At 39.3% G+C, this 19300-nt stretch overlaps 1 protein-coding gene across 6 annotated transcripts in view; it reads right to left on the reverse strand.

Annotated features, from left to right (window-relative positions):
• Positions 1-19300, reverse strand: part of AFF2 (AF4/FMR2 family member 2) — a 508006-nt gene that overhangs the window by 103748 nt on the left and 384958 nt on the right. For all 6 annotated transcript variants that reach the window (XM_023202728.2, XM_023202727.2, XM_023202724.2 and 3 more), the window contains one exon: positions 8040-8136. In XM_023202728.2, the coding sequence (XP_023058496.1) occupies positions 8040-8136 (97 nt within the window). The remainder of the gene's footprint in view (positions 1-8039; positions 8137-19300) is intronic.

Here is a 19300-nt window from a genome sequence, read left to right on the forward strand (position 1 = left end):
TATGAATGACTCCAGAGTGAAACTTCCAGGCTGCAAGAATGGATTAGGACCCTAACTGGGGTGATGAAGAGACTTAAGAAAAAGAACGTGCTGGGACCAAACAGGGGGTGGGGTTTGAGTGAAGAAATGACCAATGATGTCTAGCCACTTCCTCCAGCCCAGAAAGGGCAACATAATGAGGACTGTTTCTCCAGGCACTTCAACTGAAATCTGTACTTAGTGGTCCCCAGCTTTCCAGAGGTGGCTGATACTCTTATTGCCACACTCTTTACAGAACCATATATGTGCTGTGTGCTCTTTGTGGGTGAAAAGGCTGTGGTCATCCCTGTCATACATGAACATTATATATTTTGAAATGACATCATACCCATTTTTGTTTCTATTTGGATATTGGGGCAAGCAACATATCCTCACCAGTGTTTGACTTAAAGTCATTGTGGTAAAGTGCTAAGCTAAGCAAAACAGCTATTGGCTTTGCAACTGAAATGCTCAAAGTTGGATAATTCATAAAGTGTATTAGACATTAACCAGCATTTGGTCATTACTGACCATGTGATAAGCACAATACGTAAAAACATTACACTTCCATGCATCTCTGTATGCTCAAAGCATTCTATTATATATAGATTACAAGTCAAAAAAATTGGTACTAAAGGAGAAGACCTAATTGTAATAAAAAAATTCAGCACACAGGTTTCTAAACAGTCACGGACTTGTCTCAAGCATTTTAAAAACCACATCATACAAGCCCTAAGCAGTTTCTTGTTAATCTAGTCTCTGTGCTAATATAGCCAAATGGGAAATACAATCTTGGGAATATGAAGGCCAATGTTATTCTATTAACCTTATATGTTATCCTATTTACTTTCCTGTCTTCAATGAATAAATTAAAACGTCCTCTCATTCTCTAATTGGTGGAGAGTTTGAGTATGACAATGTATAGATTTTATTCAGCTACATTCTGTAACCTTAACGACCCAAATGCTATCATTCTGTGAGGGATTTCAAGGAAAGGCAATGACAGATAAACTGTTTACATTAAAAGACTCTATCAAAGTTATTTTGCACCCAGTTTCATCCTAATCCATCTGCTCTTTCTAGAGCTCTGACAGGCTGACCTCTCTTGCTGTGTGGGTCGTATCGATGTCATTACCAAAGAGGCTTTCCCCAGCCTTTCTGCTGATAACAAAGTAAATGGAAATGCAGAGAAACCTCATGGAGGTAACAACTTGTTCAGTATGATGAGGGAGAACTGTGGCTACAAAATAGGACTGATTACAGCAGGGAAGAGTATCTGTTGTCACAACTAATATATTATCTACAGCACACCAACTTCAAAAGAGCTAGATGATAGCAGGGGTAAAATTTATTGCATCTTTTTCATTAGCAAACTTAAAACATAAACGCGGGCTTTCAATTTAATGTGGCTACTAGGTCCTGAAAGTTCAGTGCTGTGCATCACAGGTATCAGGAACACATCCCAAAGCTGCCAGAATGGTCGGGTCTTCAGTGGCTATGTAATAATTTCATTTGAAATTCTCAAATAGCAACCAGGCCAGTAAGCTCGCTCAACAAGAACAACCACCATAACCATAACCACCACCAAACAACAAACAAATCAAAATGGACCAAATATAAGACCAAAATCAAGAAACTGGATTAAAAGTAACTTTTTTTGTGTTAGGTAATTAGTAATCTGAAGATTAAAACAAACAAACAAACAAAAAAACTATGAAGTGGAGAGGAAGATCTAAGAAGATTATTGTTTTCTGTAAATGCTCATGTGCTTAAGGTGCAACTCTGAGACTAGTGTCTAGTTGGAAACTCCATACATCTCCAGTAATTAATATGCTTTCAATTAAGTGAATATTTCACAGAATACCAGGATACTTCTTCGGCAGAAAAAGAAATAAGATGGGGTTAAATAAAATTGGGTACACTGGAGCTACTCATGATCATGTGCCCAGACACAACACATTAGAATGTTTTGTGTTCAAATAAAATTTTAATGGTTCAGTTCTGTTTTTAAAGCACTAGCATACTACTCCAAGCTTTATGTAGAGTCTTTTAGTGAACCTGGTCACTAATTGAACATTTTCAGTCATATCAAATGTTTTCTGAACTTACTAACTGTGCTAAATGAAGTCATCTAATATTTCAATCTAATTCATATTAATAAGATGTTATTAATGTTGTAATGCCCTAAAGGAAATTTCTAACAAGACCCATCTCTTCTATGGCTTTTAGATTTCTAAAGTCTGCTGCTTCTAATGCCAATGTGAGATAACTGCGGCATGAGACAGCCAGGCCCAGATCTAAATAGGTTTCAGAACCCAGTCATCACAAGCCATCCTGCTACCTGTGGGCACCAGACTACATGTTTAGGGCTGTGGAAATCAGACATCATAATATCACTCATTTAAACATTAAGCAGATGTTTACCTGGCTCTAAGAGCATGTGCTGGAGGGAGCTTTGGAGTTTGCCTGCCACATATTCTAGAAGTCTTTGGAATAAGCCAAATTGCCGATAGTTTAAAACTTTAAAGACAGCGATTTTAATAAACCTGTCGATACAATTTCTTTGTTAAAAAAAATTTGAGACTGATTAGGCTACTTATATTGAAAGAGAAGCACAAGGTCTATATCTTTAGATCTTTTATTGAACTGCAAGCAGAGCATCAATAACTGCTTCTCAGCTGTAAATGAAAATTGATTCCAGGTTTAACTCCTAATTTTCAGGGGTTCCTTTAACCCCGAGAAAAATGAAAAGAAAAACTGACAAAAAAGAAAAACCAGAGGTTTAGTGGTATGAGGCAGGGGCATACAGAAATACAGAGAACATAACATATTCCCACTCCCAAAACATCTGTCCTCTTGGGTCAGGCCACTCCCTAGCCAAACCCCAGTGGCCATCTCTGCCTGCCCTGGAGGACTGACTTGAAAATGGCAATTCAATAAGTGTTTCATGGGGAAGGCCAGGGCTGGATTTTATATCTATGATGGCAGCTGAGAAGTAAAAAATGCAGTCAGCCGGGTAATGGACACCATGTGGCCCCCAAATCTCAACCATGCCATTGATATCAAACTTAAAAAATACATGGCACCACATATGTTTATTCAGACACTAAGTACATAGCACTACGTCTAATTCCAACACTGTTCTGGATGTTTGCAAAGTCCAATGTCAACTTCAAATAGTTATTTATCTCCCATTCAGGGGTAGCTCCTGAGAGAGAGCCAACATGAGTACAGCATCCTAGAAGAGCCTTCAAGCCTTTCTCTAGGGCATAACATGAGCTCAGAAAGAGAAGTTACGAACTGCAATAGAAGGGTATGAATCAACTCTCCACCCATGCCAATCCTTGGAAGAAAAACTCTTTTAGAGAAACATAATTTCCTGGAGGACTTGGTGCAGATCATTGGCAACTTAACCTTTCTTCCTGGGATCTCTAGTTTAAAAGTTGTCAGGGCTTAGAGGAAAGTTAAGGTCATTCACATCCAATGGCTGCCTTTGGGGGACAGTTAAGACATGCAACGCAGTTCCTAGCAGATCCCTATGGATACCTTGGCCAAAATGAAGGGCTGTGTCTGTTTCCCTATGGATCCTAAAGAGAGGGCTGCCAGTTAATGTTTAAAAGGACCACAAGGAAGAGTAACCACCTATTGTGTAGTTCAAAGCATTTTCTTATACACTGTCTTCACTTGATCCTTACAATACTCCTATGAGTCAGACAAGGCTGGTTTATTCCAGTCTACTGGTAAAAGATCTGAGATTTAGAGATGTTAAACAACTTTCCCAATGCAATATAGCTAGTATTTGAGGCCTGGGATTAAACCCCAGGCTTCTTTATTCCAAAAACTATGTTCTTAATATCTGCAGTTAAAATTACTCATGGCCAGGCACATAGCTAATCAACTTTAGGATGACAGAACATTTTCATTCAAATTTGCCATATACAGGATAGATAATCCAGCAGCTGTCTTTAACATCCCATTCCTTACAAGAAAAGGGAAGGTAAATATATGTAGCATCTCAAAGAATATGAAGCTTTTTAGATCATTAGTAGCACTCATAATGATGATGATTATTATCACGTAAAGTGGTGAGTAATTACCATGTGCTAAGCGTAGTGTCAGGTGCTTTCGCCTGTATCGATTCACCTAATCATTGAATCCCCAGTATGACCCAATGAAGAAGGTCCTATTTTTACCTCTATTTTATAGGTACTTAGATCTTTGCCCAAGGTCAACCAGTTTGAGTGTGGCAGAGCTAGAATTCAAAGCCATGTCTGTGTGACTATATAGCTATAATCTCACATACTCTCCTACCCTGTCCCAGCACTGTCCCACCACCTTAGAACACAGCATGGATATGTCTGCTGTCCAAGTAGTCCCAACCAAGAAAGTCAAATGCAGTAGAGGACTGGAGAGAAAATACAAAGTTTTAACAGGTATTTTCAGGCTGCAATCACTATCGCTTCTTCATTGAAGCCATGCACATGTATGATTATATATCTCTTACTTTAAAGAGTCATTCAAAGGTAAAATCTCCTGTTAAAAAAGTTTTCTTATGATCATGAGTCTCTATGGCTGACCATTTGGTATCTTTATATATTATAATTCCCCCATTCTGGACTCATGTTCCATTTTCCCATTTGAGGGAATAATATTTAGCATTTGAACATACTCTACTTGCTCTGCTAGTGTTTATGCACACCACCTGTCACCTGGCTCAGCATGGCTAATACTGCTGTAGAGGGTGGAAGTGGCAAAAAAGGGGAGGCTGTTCTGATCGTAAGATACTCGGTACCCAAATGCCAGTTTAGAAGCCGACACAACTTGATCCTGTATTTCATTTTCATGCATGTATTTGAAACATATTCTCTTGGGGAGGTTTATGCTCTAAGCCCACAGTATAAGCTCTTAGACAGTGTTTGAAAAAGATTGCTGTATACTCACTACACCTGGATAATCTGAGTTTCGTCAAATGAGTCAAGGTGTGATGATTATGGATGAGATGATTTGGGGATGTCTCCAGAAAGTAAATGGCTTTTTTATTGGACTATGTCTGCATGAATGCAGCCACTGAGTTCTGAGCCATTTCTATTATGTCAGCTGAACCCAGCAGTGTTGTCTGGGTCCCTGAGTACAGTTTTATGGACTAATGCATTTGTCTGTATGCTTTCTCCCCAATCATTCTGACACAAATGGAGTGACTCTGCAATTCTTTTGCTCAGCTAAGAGGCCCAACCCTACTGCTAAGGTTCGCTGTAAGGTTCAAATGAGACACCACACCTAGCTTGTGCCTGGTACAGAGCAAGAGTGGTTCTAAAAATGGTAATCTCAATACTCCTCCTTATGATGATGCTGGAGGTATGACTGTCCCAATTCAAAGACAAGTGAACAGTACTATGTTATCTACATGGCACTATATTATCTAAAAATGATTTTGGTGATTCCTCTATAAGTTAACTGTAGAATTACCGTGTGACTCATCAATTCCACTTCTAGGTACACACCAGAAAGAAAACATGTCTATATGAAACTTGTACGCAAATCTTCACAGTAGCACTACTCACAGTAGCCAAAAGTTGGAAACAATCAAAATGTCCGTCTAATGATGAGTAGATAAAGAAAATGTGGTTTATTCATACAATGGAATGCTACTTAGCCATAAAACAAAATGAAGTACTGATACATGACATCAAAGCATCAAGAAAACATTATGGTGAGTGAAAGAAGCCAGACAAAAAAGGTCACATGTTAGAGGATTCCAGTTACATGAAACAGAAAAATCCATAGAGTCAAAAAGCAGATTAGCAGTTGTAAGGGGTTAGGGGGAGGGGGAAATGGGGAGTAACTGTTTAACGGGTATGGAGTTTCCACTTGGAGTGATGAAAAATTCTGGAACTGGGATGGATGCACAACCTTGTGAATGTATTAAGTGTCACAGAATTGAACACTTTAAAATGGTTAATTTTACATTAAGTGAATTTTGCCACAAAAAAGAGAAAATTATGTCAACCCATTTACTTTTGCAAAAGGACATTATGCATCCTAAAGGCAGAGCTCTGCAAACATTGCTAGTATTACTGCTGCCACTACTGCACAAGCATTCTCTTTTGGTCTATAGCCTTCCAGGTCTTGTAACTAATCTTCAGACTCTAGAAGGAGGGTTCATTTGCAAATGTTTATAACCTTGTGCCTACATCTTGCTCCTAGGACTCAGTTAGAGGGAATAAGTTGTCATTTTGCCTCACCTTAGAGCCCCCAGTTCAATCTCCCCATCCAATTTTCACTGAGAATCGAAGCCTTTTTGAGGAAGACATCATGACTAGAGGCAGCATGTCATAAAAAGGTTCCAACCCACCAATCCTGATCATCTGAGAGTCTCAGCACTTACAAAAAGTCAGTGAATATACCCTAAAACCCAGATGATTCAGGCCAACAGACCCTTTGCCAATTTTAAGATAAATACAGAAAATAACTTTATAAGTTAAAAAGATTACATTCATATAATTACATGAAGAGGAAGTCAATGTGCAAAATCTACTTTCAATTATTATTGAATTCTGCTTTAAACATTTCAATTAAAAAGCAACTTTTTATCTGTCAAAATCAACGATCTGGAATGTTTTCGTTTTTGCTTCTGTTTTACTTACAAATATGATGCTCCTGTCATTGGCGTATTAAATGTGTGAGGCAGAAATGACGATTTTTGGAAATTAAGTGTGCATTTTACATTTGCTATGAAGCCCAACTCAAGTCAGAGGGAGACAGCTTGCATTCAGCAAATGTACACCAAGCCCCTGGGAAACAGTTGTGAAATTGGCTTAGGCCAGCACTGTGTAGTCTGCACTTACCCTATGGTTGTTCTTGATAAAGCACTAAACTTGCAAAGATGCAATTATTTTTTACATATTATTAAAATTCAAGCACAAGAAAGTGGAGAAAGTAAAGTAGATGAAAGTTTTGGCCACATAACTTTGAAGATGGATTTGATTTTTAAAGTATACCAGAATGGTAGGAGTTCTAGTGTGGTAAACAACTGTAGATGAGAATAGAGTAGCTGAACCTTGATAATTTTTCCTAAGCTTTTCTTTGCAGGCTCTTCCTCATGAAATGTTTAATTAACATGGAATTCCATATTTGTTAACTCTCTTGAAATATCAGTGCATAAGCATTCCTTTAAACAGTCTGTTTTATAATGTAGCAGACTTCACTGTAGGAAGATCTTGGTCAGGTACTGGATTTAAAGAAAGGCAAGCCTGCATTCCTCATTTGAGGTGATGAGCACACCCAGAAGGACCTCACATTCCAGACAGTTCTCCATCAAAGAGAAAATGTGCAAGCATCATTGACACCACACACTAGGTTGCCATTCTCATGAGTCATAAATGATACTTGGCCTTTTCAAATCATAAAGTCCAGTCTCATTGAAATGCGGAAAACACGCATTTCTGCCATCTCATTTGGTGGTAAAGTACTGTAAATGCTTAAAGTGTGGAATAGAAGGAGACAAGGGCAGCAGCAAGTTTTTGCCAAATGTCTTTTGCCTAAAGGTTCATTTAAGTGGCAAGATGTTGCATATTGATTCTCAGCTGCATTCCGAAATGGTACATCTGGGAAAGGTGAATGAAGCATCACATTTCTATCTAAATTAATGAGTATGGGCTCCAAGCCTCACACCAGAGTCACCAAACGAAAGTTATACCTCACCCAGGACAACAAGTAGTCCAAGAGAGGGTAAGACAATCCCTATTGCTTACTACTGACCAGCATTTGTGTATGGAACAGAGAGATTGGAGGGGGTTGAAAGCAGTCTTAAAGAGCTCTGCATCTCCTTACTATAGCTTTCATGAAAGTTTGAGCTGATTTGACTTGTTCCAGAACACTATGCTCATCTTTGCTTCTTTCCCTCTCTCCAAAGCCCAGAGATAAAGCATGGGGAAGTTTGTGCATGTCAAAGCATGTCAAAGCCATTCCAGTTCCTCCTGCTCCCCACTTAGTCCCAAAACAAAGCCCCAAGCTCTTCCCACCTGGTAGAGCTCAGTGGCAGTGCACTGAGTGGTCAAGGTCTTCACAGGCTCAAGGTCATCTTCATCACTGCTCAGCTTCAGGTCATCCTCAAGCATCCTACAAAGAGAACAGAGTGGTGTTTGAGTTAGAAAATGTATTTTCTAAATCATTCTCGATACATCTTGCAATGAGAATAAAGTATTGGAGCTACAATCTGACAGCTGCAAATCCTTCAAATGTGTAGAGGGAACTGAGATCGTTTCACCTAATTAGATATTTGAGCTCTTATATTTATGTCATACTTTGCACATATCTTTCCTCTCTACCTTCCCCTAAATCAAGGGGAAAATACTATTTCAGGATCTCCAGAGATGACTGGATTCTATACGTTTTTGCTACTAAAAGTGCAATAAATGTACTGATCAATCACTGTGTATGTGGGATGTGGCATTGGATCTCTACACGACAAGGTGCTCGGAGTCTCCCATGAAAGAAGAGGGGCATGATAACAGTCCCTAGCTCTAGAGGCTGTTGTCAAAGCCTGCTGGGTCTCTCTGGATGACGGAGGTAAAAGGCACAGTGAACCCGGACTCTCTTTCAGTGCCCTCTGCTGCTGGGTAGCTAGGTGGCCACAAGAGAGCTGGGAGAGAAATGGCTAGTCATTAACCTTCTGATATATGACCGATCTCTTCCTGTAAAATTTGATCTGAGAGATGTAAGCCCATGATGTAGATAAGAAATCTTTCTTTCCTAAGGCAAGGCACCTGAAAAATGAGTGGTCTGGATTTTGGTGATGAACTAGCACTTTCAAAATTGTTTATGGAGTCACAGAGCCTTTTGTTTCCATAGAGATATTAATTCCAGTGGCATCCTCTCTATCTCCAAGTGTGAGCTACAGCAGGAAGAATAGCTTATTATCTTAAAATTCCAGCTACACTGTCTTTAAAGACCTATTGGTGTTCATATTTTTATTTACTAAATACAACTTTATACCTCATCCTTAGGCTTCAAGAGGGGACAGTCTCAGCCTCTCTGGACCAATGACCATTTCCTGTGCATATATTGCTTTTTCTTGCACCTAGGCTCTGCATCAGGCTCAGTTCCAGGTCTAGAAATCTCTTTCTCAACTCTAGAAATCCCACTTATCCTTTGTAGCCCAATGATCCCACTTCCTCTACAAAAGCTTTCTAGAAAGAACTCCCATCTCAGGAAGAATATTTTTTTTCCTCTGCCCAACCCTCAGCTCCATCTGGATCACAGCACAGCTTTCCACTGAGTCTCTCCCCACTAGTCCGTATTTCCCACGAGGGCAGGGGGTGCAGCATTTTCACCTCACTGTGCTTCACAGCATCTTCCCACAAATGATAGAGTCTACTGGGATCATTTTGCAGACAAGGAAGGAAAGATTCAGAGAGGTTAATTGCTTTGCTCAAGCTCACACAGCTATTAATAGTTAGTGCTAGAGCCACTCCTGAAATTTCCATCTCTGTAATCCCACTTGGGTGTTTTTCCAGAAGAGAAGCCAGAAGGGAAAAGGAAGCTTCTAATTTGATAAATAGGGGGAAAGTTACTTCAGAGGTTATGTTCAAGTATTGAAAAGAGAGTCAGGGCAGAGTGGATATCCAATAACTCTCCAAGAAAAGCACAGCTCCCCCACTTTCATGCTCAGTCACATAACACTAGAATGTTTACACTGAGGTCTGCAAACCAAAGACTGATATAAAGGATGATTGGTGGGAAGGACAACTGTTAGAGTAGCTTTCAGATAAACTAAATTTGCAGGATTTATGACTGTCCTTCAAGAGACTAATGGATGTTTTGAAGATCTTAGAGAAGGAGAAAAAGTGTATCTTGGTATTTCTTTTGCAGTTGCAGGCTTATGACTGAACAAATAATTCTTTACAACACATTGTGGGAGATGAAGACTGTATCATTCTCATAAGCTATAGAACTCAAATATTTAAAAACTACCTATGCTTGTTATTATAAATGGCTTTACTTCCCGTGTGTGTGTGTGTATGTGTGTGTGTGTGTATCTCGATACAGCTAGGGAATGTCTATGTGTTAATCTATATTCAAGTAGTCAGCAAAAGAAATGGTAAATAATTCCTGCATTTAGAGGGTCAATTTTCAGAGACAGAGGAAGTCCTAAGTATTTGATCAGCAGCATGGAACTTGGTCCTCACAATACTTCTATGAAGGAGATGGTGTCACAGCTGCATTTTTCAGATGGAGACTCTGAGGTTTAGAGAGATTAAGGGGCTTGCTTGTGAACAGACAGCTAGAAATCAAGGAGGCAAACATGGAACCTACATCATCTCCAGCCAGAATTGGGAGTAGACAAGGTTTTCCTAGAGGGTACAACTTATAAAAGATGGTATATTCAATAAAATTGACAGCAACAACAAAAACCTCACAAAACATATTAGCATGGAGTCAAGACATTGGGATTCAATTGCTGGCTAATCACAAACCCCAATATCTGGGGTAATTTACCAGCTCTGAGGTTCATCTGTGTCCCTCATCTCTTCAATGGGATAATACTTTGGTTCCGTCACAGGAGGGTCGTGGTGAGCATAACAGGAGCTAATGCATGTGAAAGTGCTTTATGAAAGCACAAAACTAATAATGCGGGGCACCATTAGTTTGGAAAGATATCTCAGTTGGAAATAATGAACTTCATTAATACTATTAACAAGTAATCAGAAGCAGAAGTTTCTGTGTGCCTTTGCTCCTCTCCTTTTAATTTTCTGAACAGTCTGAAGGTAATCCATGATGACTTGGGAAATGTCTAAGGGCATCTCAAGACCAGATGTAGAAATGTGCTTGTGGTCTTCAGGTTTCTCTCCTTCAGGTAGAAGTAGCACATCCAGAGTCAGAGCACAGAGTTCTGAACTCAGCAGTTATTTTACTCTCCAATCAACATTATATTATTTTTAACATGGAGATGAAATGCACTCCAACGTACAATTCTGGAAATAGGCAGCCAATCTACACAGTGATTGACATTAAACAACCTCCCCCACCCTGCCCCCACCATGCAACAAGCTTGGTGTGGATTTGGTTGTTAATAAAGGAAAATCTGATGCATATATTTAAGTCCCAGTAAACACAAGTCAAAGAAGTAACTAGGAAGGCAAATTACTATTAGTTATCTCTGGAGGCACTAGGCATTCATTTCATTCCACTTCTTCCCTGACCTATTAAGCTTTATTATTGAATATACATGTACTTGTTTGCATTTTCATCCTTGGCTAATGCTGAACATTACTCTAGAGAAAGTGTAGGATTATGAAAGATTTTAGATTTAATTATTATAGCAGCACCATTCACACCCAATGCAGTTAAAGTCGTCTCAGCAGAAAAATGGTGATCTCTTTTCATGAGGTTATAATTCCATAGACAATTCATCACACATTGGCTATCACAAAAATGTGAAAAAAATTGCTCATATAAATGTATGCTTGTGTGTGTGATCCTAAAAACAAAACAAACAAAACAAAACAAAACAAAAAAACAGAAATTGTTCTTCAACTTTTCAATTAGGTGAAAACAGAACCCTGTTGTTTGTTCAGGGTCTAGTCAACCACAATGTTCATCTTGGTGTAAAAATGCTGTTTTTATTTTTACTATGATCTATAATTTCTAGTGTTAAGACATAGAATAACCTATAAAACTGAACAAAAACCCAAGTTCTTGCCCTGAGGAGATGATCCTATAAAAGTTCAGATAGTGAAATTTGGATGAGATGGAATGGACCAAAATAGGATCTGTGTCCTTGGTTTTCTGAGGTTCAAGCTGAGCTTAGTGGCCTCCAAGGGCTCTTTGCACTGAAACATTCTAGTGCACTATGACATGACAGGTCCCATGTGAATCATAACCATAAAATCATAAGATCACACTTCAAAAACTTTGCCAATTTACATAGTGGAATGCTTAGGTGATTCTGAAGAGGTTAAAATAGAGGGCTTGAAACATTATTATAGAAGGTTTTGGGAAGAAGCCCTTGGTTGAGTCAGCATGAACTTATGAGCAAGGTCTCGAGAAACAAAAAACCTAAGTTAAAATACAGGAATTCCTATTGGATTTTTTTTTTTATCCAGTAAATAAGACCCTTTAAATCTCAATTTTCTATATGTTAAAATGGGTAATAATAATATCCACTCTGGACAATTTTTAGAATTAGAAAATAAAGATTATACAAATTGCCTAGGAGCCAATATAGCTACCAGCTATCACTTTCATCTTAGTTACTATTGATATTGTTATTATTATTGTCAGAGGAATTTTGTTGTACAATAATTTTTAAAAGCTATGGTGGTAACCCAAAGGCTGGCAGAGGTATCAGGCCCTACACATCATTGGAAACTCTTGACCAAATAAGGAGAGATTCAAAGACTATTAGGGAGTTTGGAAAGTTTCGGAGCTTTGGTTTACTCATCTAGAAATGGCCTAAACTCATCAGGTCTGTCTTGGGTTTTCTTAGATCCTCTTGGAGTGCTTAAGATATCCCAGAAATTTGAAAGTCAGTCGCAAAAGGAAACATCCAGACAGTACCAAGTGAGAGTTCAGAAAAAGATGAGTGGCCCCAATGTTCTGACACTCATACCTGGGAATCTACCTGCCAATCCAGAGAAATGAACCAAGGGTGACCCCCCCACTGGAAGTTGTGCTCACCTTGAGCACCGTGTCTTTAGGCCTGTCACTCTCAGGAGGCTATTCCGACACACATCTGGCTCTGAAGTTTGTGTGTAAGACTGCGCATAATAGGCTCCTAGTTGATCCAGAATCCTTGCTCAGAAACAACCGTTGGCACATTGAGTTGTTCTTAGAACTTGCAAGCCTACATGGTGCCTTTTTGTGAACTACAAAATGATGTTCCTCTTGGCAGACAGCAGCACTCGATACTGGGTAGATTCCAGCTTCAAGGTATCTATAGTGCTAGCTGCAATGCTGGTGATTGATTCTCAGATGTACTCTTCCAATTGGAAGTACTTGAGAGTGCTATCTCTTTCACCATGTCACTGTGTCACCTAGTGGAGAAAACGGCAACATCCCTAACATATGGTCATACATGTTTTCTCTGATAGGTAGCTAACAATACCTTTCTATTGTTCAGTACCTTTAATCGTGAGAATGATCTGCCAGTTAGGAGTTGCCATGAGCTTTCCTGTACCTTCTACCTTGCAGCTAGAGTCTTGTTCTCTATAGTCCACACTCAGAGACTAGACTTGTAATGGTGTTGGAGACAGAACCAGTGTTGCTACCTCTGTCATACAGGAGAGGGAGGAGGCTATTAAGCTCAGGTTTTAAGCTATTAACTAAAACAGAGCTATAACTTCTGGTCCAATGAGTTTGGGGTCCTCTGGTTACTGGTTTAAATTATCATTGTCTTTCCAAATACCCCAGAGTTCATGGCAATCAGAGTAAGTTTCTGATGGCCCAAATGAATGACACAGTTGACTTTGAGGATAATAACACAGCCTAGAGAGGGCTTGCATGTCCTCATTAGGCAGAGTCTTACTGTAGTCTCTCTTCTAGAATAGTAACTTAGCCCTCTTGACTCCTTAAAGGGCACCTCTTCTTCATAAAGTAAGCTAAAAGAAATAAAACATGACTGGTTTAGAATTACTCAGGGAATTATATATTTTCCTATCTAGTGCTTTGTAGTCTCTGCAGCATTGAATCATTTGTTGGTAGGAAGGCAGGTGATAAGGAAGAGGAGGTGATATTTTTCAGGGAATTCAGTCAGTTTCTGTGCAGTAAAGGTGCTCAGGCTATTTTTTCCCCTTTAGGAAGAGATATATTTCATTTTCCCAAAGTTTTAACTTAAAATTTTCTGATTCAATGGCCACGACCTCACTGGGAATCCTACAGAATCCCGGTCTGAGGGCTGTGGCAGTGACAAGCCATTTGAAAACCTGTATTATACTGTATAGGAACAAATCTCCAAGCTCTATCAGGTCGGGACCCATAGCCCAGTGCCAACCACTGTGCCCACAGGCAGGGACTAAACATGCACTCTGCCATAGGCATGTGGGCCTGATAAAGATTGTCTTCTGTAGCTGATGGCCTTCCAGGGGGTTGAGAAAATAGGTATTTCATAAGATTAACTGGGCTCCTTAGTGTGAGAACTAGGAGTTCCCTTAGGGGCCATCTAGTCCAGAGACTGGCCAGCTGAAGGCCTCAGCCCAAAGCAGCCTTCCCTCTGTTTCTATACTGCTTATGATTTTAGAATAGTTTTTTTTTTTTTTTAATACTTTAAGTTCTAGGGTACATGCGCACAACGTGCAGGATTGTTCCATACGTATACATGTGCCATGTTGGTGTACTGCACCCATTAACTAGTCATTTACATTAGGTATATCTCCTAAGGCTATCCCTCCCCCATCTTCCACCCACAACAGGCCCTGGTGTGTGATGTTTCCCTTCCTGTGTCCAAGTGTTCTCATTGTTCAATTCCCACCTATGAGTGAGAACATGTGGTGTTTGGTTTTTTGTTCTTGTGACAGTTTACTGAGAATGATGATTTCCAGCTTCACCCATGTCCCTACAAAGGACATGAATTCATCCTTTTTATGGCTGCATAGTATTCCATGGTGTCTATGTGCCACATTTTCTTAATCTAGTCTATCATTGATAGACATTTGGGTTGGTTCCAAGTCTTTGCTATTGTGAATAGTGCCTCAATCAATATACGTGTGCACGTGTCTTTATAGCAGCATGATTTATAATCCTTTGGGTATATACCCAGTAATGGGATGGCTAGGTCAAATGGTATTTCTAGTTCTAGATTCTTGAGGAATCACCACACTGTCTTCCACAATGGTTGAACTAGTTTACAGTCCCACCAACAGTGTAAAAGTTTTCCTATTTCTCCACAACCTCTCCAGCACCTGTTGTTTCCTGACTTTTTAATGATCACCATTCTAACTGGTGTGAGATGGTATCTCATTGTGGTTTTGATTTGCATTTCTCTGATGGCCAGTGATGATGAGCCTTTTTTCATGTCTTTGTTGGCTGCATAAATGTCTCATTTTGAGAAGTGTCTGTTCATATCCTTCACCCACTTTTTGATGGGGTTGTTTGTTTGTTTTTTTTCTTGTAAATTTGTTTGAGTTCTTTGTAGATTCTGGATATTAGCCCTTTGTCAGATGATTAGATTGCAAAAATTTTTTCCCATTCTGTAGGTTTCCTCTTCACTCTGAGGGTAGTTTCTTTTGCTGTGCAGAAGCTCTTTAGTTTAATTAGATCCCATTTGTCAATTTTGGCTTTTGTTACTATTGATTTGGTGTTCTAGACATGAAGTCGGTCCCCATGCTTATGTCCTGAATGGTATTGCCTAGGTTTTCTTCTAGGGTTTTTAAGGTTTTAGGTCTAACATTTAAGTCTTTCATCCATTTTGAATTAATTTTTGTATAAGGTGTAAGAAAGGGATCAAGTTTCAGCTTTCTACATACGGCTAGCCAGTTTTCCCAGCATCATTTATTAAATAGGGAATCCTTTCCCCATTTCTTGTTTTTATCAGGTTTGTCAAATATCAGATGGCTGTAGATGTGTGGTATTATTTCTGAGGGCTCTGTTCTGTTCTATTGGGCTATAACTCTGTTTTGGTACCAGTACCATGCTGTTTTGGTTACTGTAGCCTTGTAGTACAGTTTGAAGTCAGGTAGCGTGATGCCTCCAGTTTTGTTCTTTTGGCTTGGGATTGACTTGGCAATGTGGGCTCTTTTTTGGTTCCATATGAACTTTAAAGTAGTTTTTTCCAATTCTGTGAAGAAAGTCATTGGTAGCTTGATGGGGATGGCATTGAATCTATAAATTACCTTGTGCAGTATGGCCATGTTCATGATATTGATTCTTCCTATCCATGAGCATGGAATGCTCTTCCATTTGTTTGTGTCCTCTTTTATTTAGCTGAGCTGTGGTTTGTAGTTTTCCTTGAAGAGGTTATTCACATCCCTTGTAAGTTGGATTCCTAGGTATTTTATTCTCTTTGAAGCAATTGTGAATGGGAGTTCACTCATGATTTGGCTCTCTGTTTCTCTGTTATTGGTGTATAAGAATGCTTGTGATTTTTGCACATCGATTTTGTATCCTGAGACTTTGCTGAAGTTGCTTATCAGCTTAAGGAGATTTTGGGCTGAGATGATGGGTTTTTCTAAATATACAACCATGTCATCTGCAAACAGGGACAACTTGACTTCCTCTTTTCCTGAGTGAATGCCCTTTATTTCTTTTTCTTGCCTGATGGCCCTGGCCAGAACTTCCAGCACTATGTTGAATAGGAGTGGTGAGAGAGGGCATCCCTGTCTTGTGCCAGTTTTCAAAGGGAATGCTTCCAGTTTTTGCCCATTCAGTATGATATTGGCTGTGGGTTTGTCATAAATAGCTCTCATTATTTTGAGATACATCCCATCAATACCTAATTCATTGAGAGTTTTTAGCATGAAGGGCTGTTGAATTTTGTCAAAGGCCTTTTCTGCATCTGTTGAGATAATCATGTAGTTTTTGTCTTTGGTTCTGTTTATATGCTGCATTAGGTTTATTGATTTGCGAATGTTGAACCAGCCTTGCATCCCAGGGATGAATCCCACTTGATCATTGTGGATAAGCTTTTTGATGTGCTGCTGGATTCGATTTGCCAGTATTTTATTGAGGATTTTTGCATCGATGTTCATCAGGGATATTGGTCTAAAATTCTCCTTTTTGTTGTGTCTCTGTCAGGCTTTGGTATCAGGATGATGTTGACCTCATAAAATGAGTTAGGGAGGATTCTGTCTTTTCCTATTGACTGGAATAGTTTCAGAAGGAATGGTACCAGCTCCTCCTTGTACCTCTGACTGTGAATCCATCTGGTCCTGGACGTCTTTTGGTTGGTAAGCTATTAATTATTGCCTCGATTTCAGAGCCTGTTATTGGCCTACTCAGATATTCAACTTCTTCCTGGTTTAGTCTTGGGAAGGTGTATGTGTCCAGGAATTTATCCATTTCTTCTAGATTTTATAGTTTACTTGTGTAGAGGTGTTTATAGTATTCTTTGATGGTAGTTTGGATTTCTGTGGGATCAGTGGTGATATCCCCTTTATCATTTTTCTTTCATCTATTTGATTCTTCTCTCTTTTCTTCTTTATTAGTCTTGCTAGCGGTCTATCAATTTTGTTGATCTTTTCAAAAAACCAGCTCCTGGATTCATTGATTTTTGAAGGGTTTCTTGTGTCTCTATCTCCTTCAGTTCTGCTCTGATCTTAGTTATTTCTTGCCTTCTGCTAGCTTTTGCATATGTTTGCTCTTGCTTCTCTAGTTCTTTTAATTGTGATGTTAGGGTGTCAATTTCAGATCTTTCCTGCTTTCTCTTGTGGGCATTTAGTGCTGTAAATTTCCCTCTACACACTGCTTTAAATGCGTCCCAGAGATTCTGGTATGTTGTGTCTTTGTCATCACTGGTTTCAAAGAACGTCTTTATTTCTGCCTTCATTTCATTATGTACCCAGTAGTCATTCAGGAGCAGGTTGTTCAGTTTCCATGTAGGTGAGCGGTTTTGAGTGAGTTTCTTAATCCCAAGTTTCAGTTTGATTGCACTGTGGTGTGAGAGACAGTTTGTTATATTTTTCTATTCTCTTACATTTGCTGGGGAGTGCTTTATTTCCAACTATGTGGTCAATTTTGGAATAAGTACAATGTGTTGCTGAGAAGAATGTATATTCTGTTGATTGGGGGTGGGCAGTTCTGTAGATGTCTATTAGGTCTGCTTGGTGCAGAGCTGAATTCAATTCCTGGATATCCTTGTTAACTTTCTGTCTTGTTGATCTGTCTAATATTGACAGTGGGGTGTTAAAGTCTCCCATTATTGTTGTGTGGGAGTCTAAGTCTCTTTGTAGGTCTCTAAGGACTTGCTTTATGAATCTGGGTGCTCCTGTATTAGGTGCATATATATTTAGGATAGTTAGCTTTTCTTTTTGAATTGATCCCTTTACCATTATGTAATGGCCTTCTTTGTCTCGTTTGATCTTTGTTGGATTAAAGTCTGTTTTATCAGAGACTAGGATGGCAACCCTGCCTTTTTTTGTTTTCCATTTGGTTGGTAGATTTTCCTCCATCCCTTTATTTTGAGCCTATGTGTGTCTCTGCACGTGAGATGGGTCTCCTGAATACAGCACACTGATGGGTCTTGACTCTTTATCCAATTTGCCAGTCTGTGTCTTTTAATTGGAGCATTTAGCCCATTTACATTTAAGGTTAATATTGTTATGTGTGAACTTGATCCTGCCATTATGATGTTAGGTGGTTATTTTGTTCATTAGTTGATGCATTTTCTTCCTAGTATCGACGGTCTTTACAATTTGGCATGTTTTGCAGTGGCTGGTAGCACATTTCCATGTTTAGTGCTTCCTTCAGGAGCTCTTGTAGGGCAGGTCTGGTGGTGACAAAATCTCTCAGCATTTGCTTGTCTGTAAAGGATTTTATTTCTCCTTCACTTACAAAGCTTTGTTTGGCTGGATATGAAATTCTGGGTTGAAAATTCTTTTCTTTAAGAATGTTGAATATTGGCCCCCACTCTCTTCTGGCTTATAGAGTTTCTGCTGAGAGATCTGCTGTTAGTCTGATGGGCTTCCCTTTGTGGTTAACATGACCTTTCTCTCTGGCTGCTCTTAACATTTTTTCCTTCATTTCAACTTTGGTGAACCTGACAATTATGTGTATTGGAGTTGCTCTTCTCGAGGAATATCTTTGTGGCCTTCTCTGTATTTCCTGAATTTGAATGTTAGTGTGCCTTGCTAGGTTGGGGAAGTTCTCCTGCATAGTATCCTGAAGAGTGTTTTCCAACTTGGTTCCATTCTCCCCGTCACTTTCAGGTACACAAGTCAGACATAGATTTGGTCTTTTCACATAGTCTTATATTTCTTGAAGGCTTTGTTTGTCTTTTTTTACTCTTTTTTCTCTAAACTTCTCTTCTTGCTTCATTTCATTCATTTGATTTTCAATCACTGATACCCTTTGTTCCAGTTGATCTAGTCAGCTACTGAAGCTTGTGTATTCATCACGTAGTTCTCGTGCCATGGTTTTCAGCTCCATCAGGTCATTTAAGGACTTCTCTACATTGGTTATTCTAGTTAGTCATTTGTCTAATCTTTTTTCAAGGTTTTCAGCTTCTTTGCAATGGGTTTGAACTTCCTCCTTTAGCTCAGAGAAGTTTGATCGTCTGAAGCCTTCTACTCTCAACTCATCAAAGTCATTCTCTGTCCAGCTTTGTTCCATTGCTGGTGAGGAGCTGCATTCC

Source organism: Piliocolobus tephrosceles, chromosome 12 (assembly GCF_002776525.5).
Source record: "Piliocolobus tephrosceles isolate RC106 chromosome 12, ASM277652v3, whole genome shotgun sequence".
Classification (NCBI taxonomy): Eukaryota; Metazoa; Chordata; class Mammalia; order Primates; family Cercopithecidae; genus Piliocolobus; species Piliocolobus tephrosceles.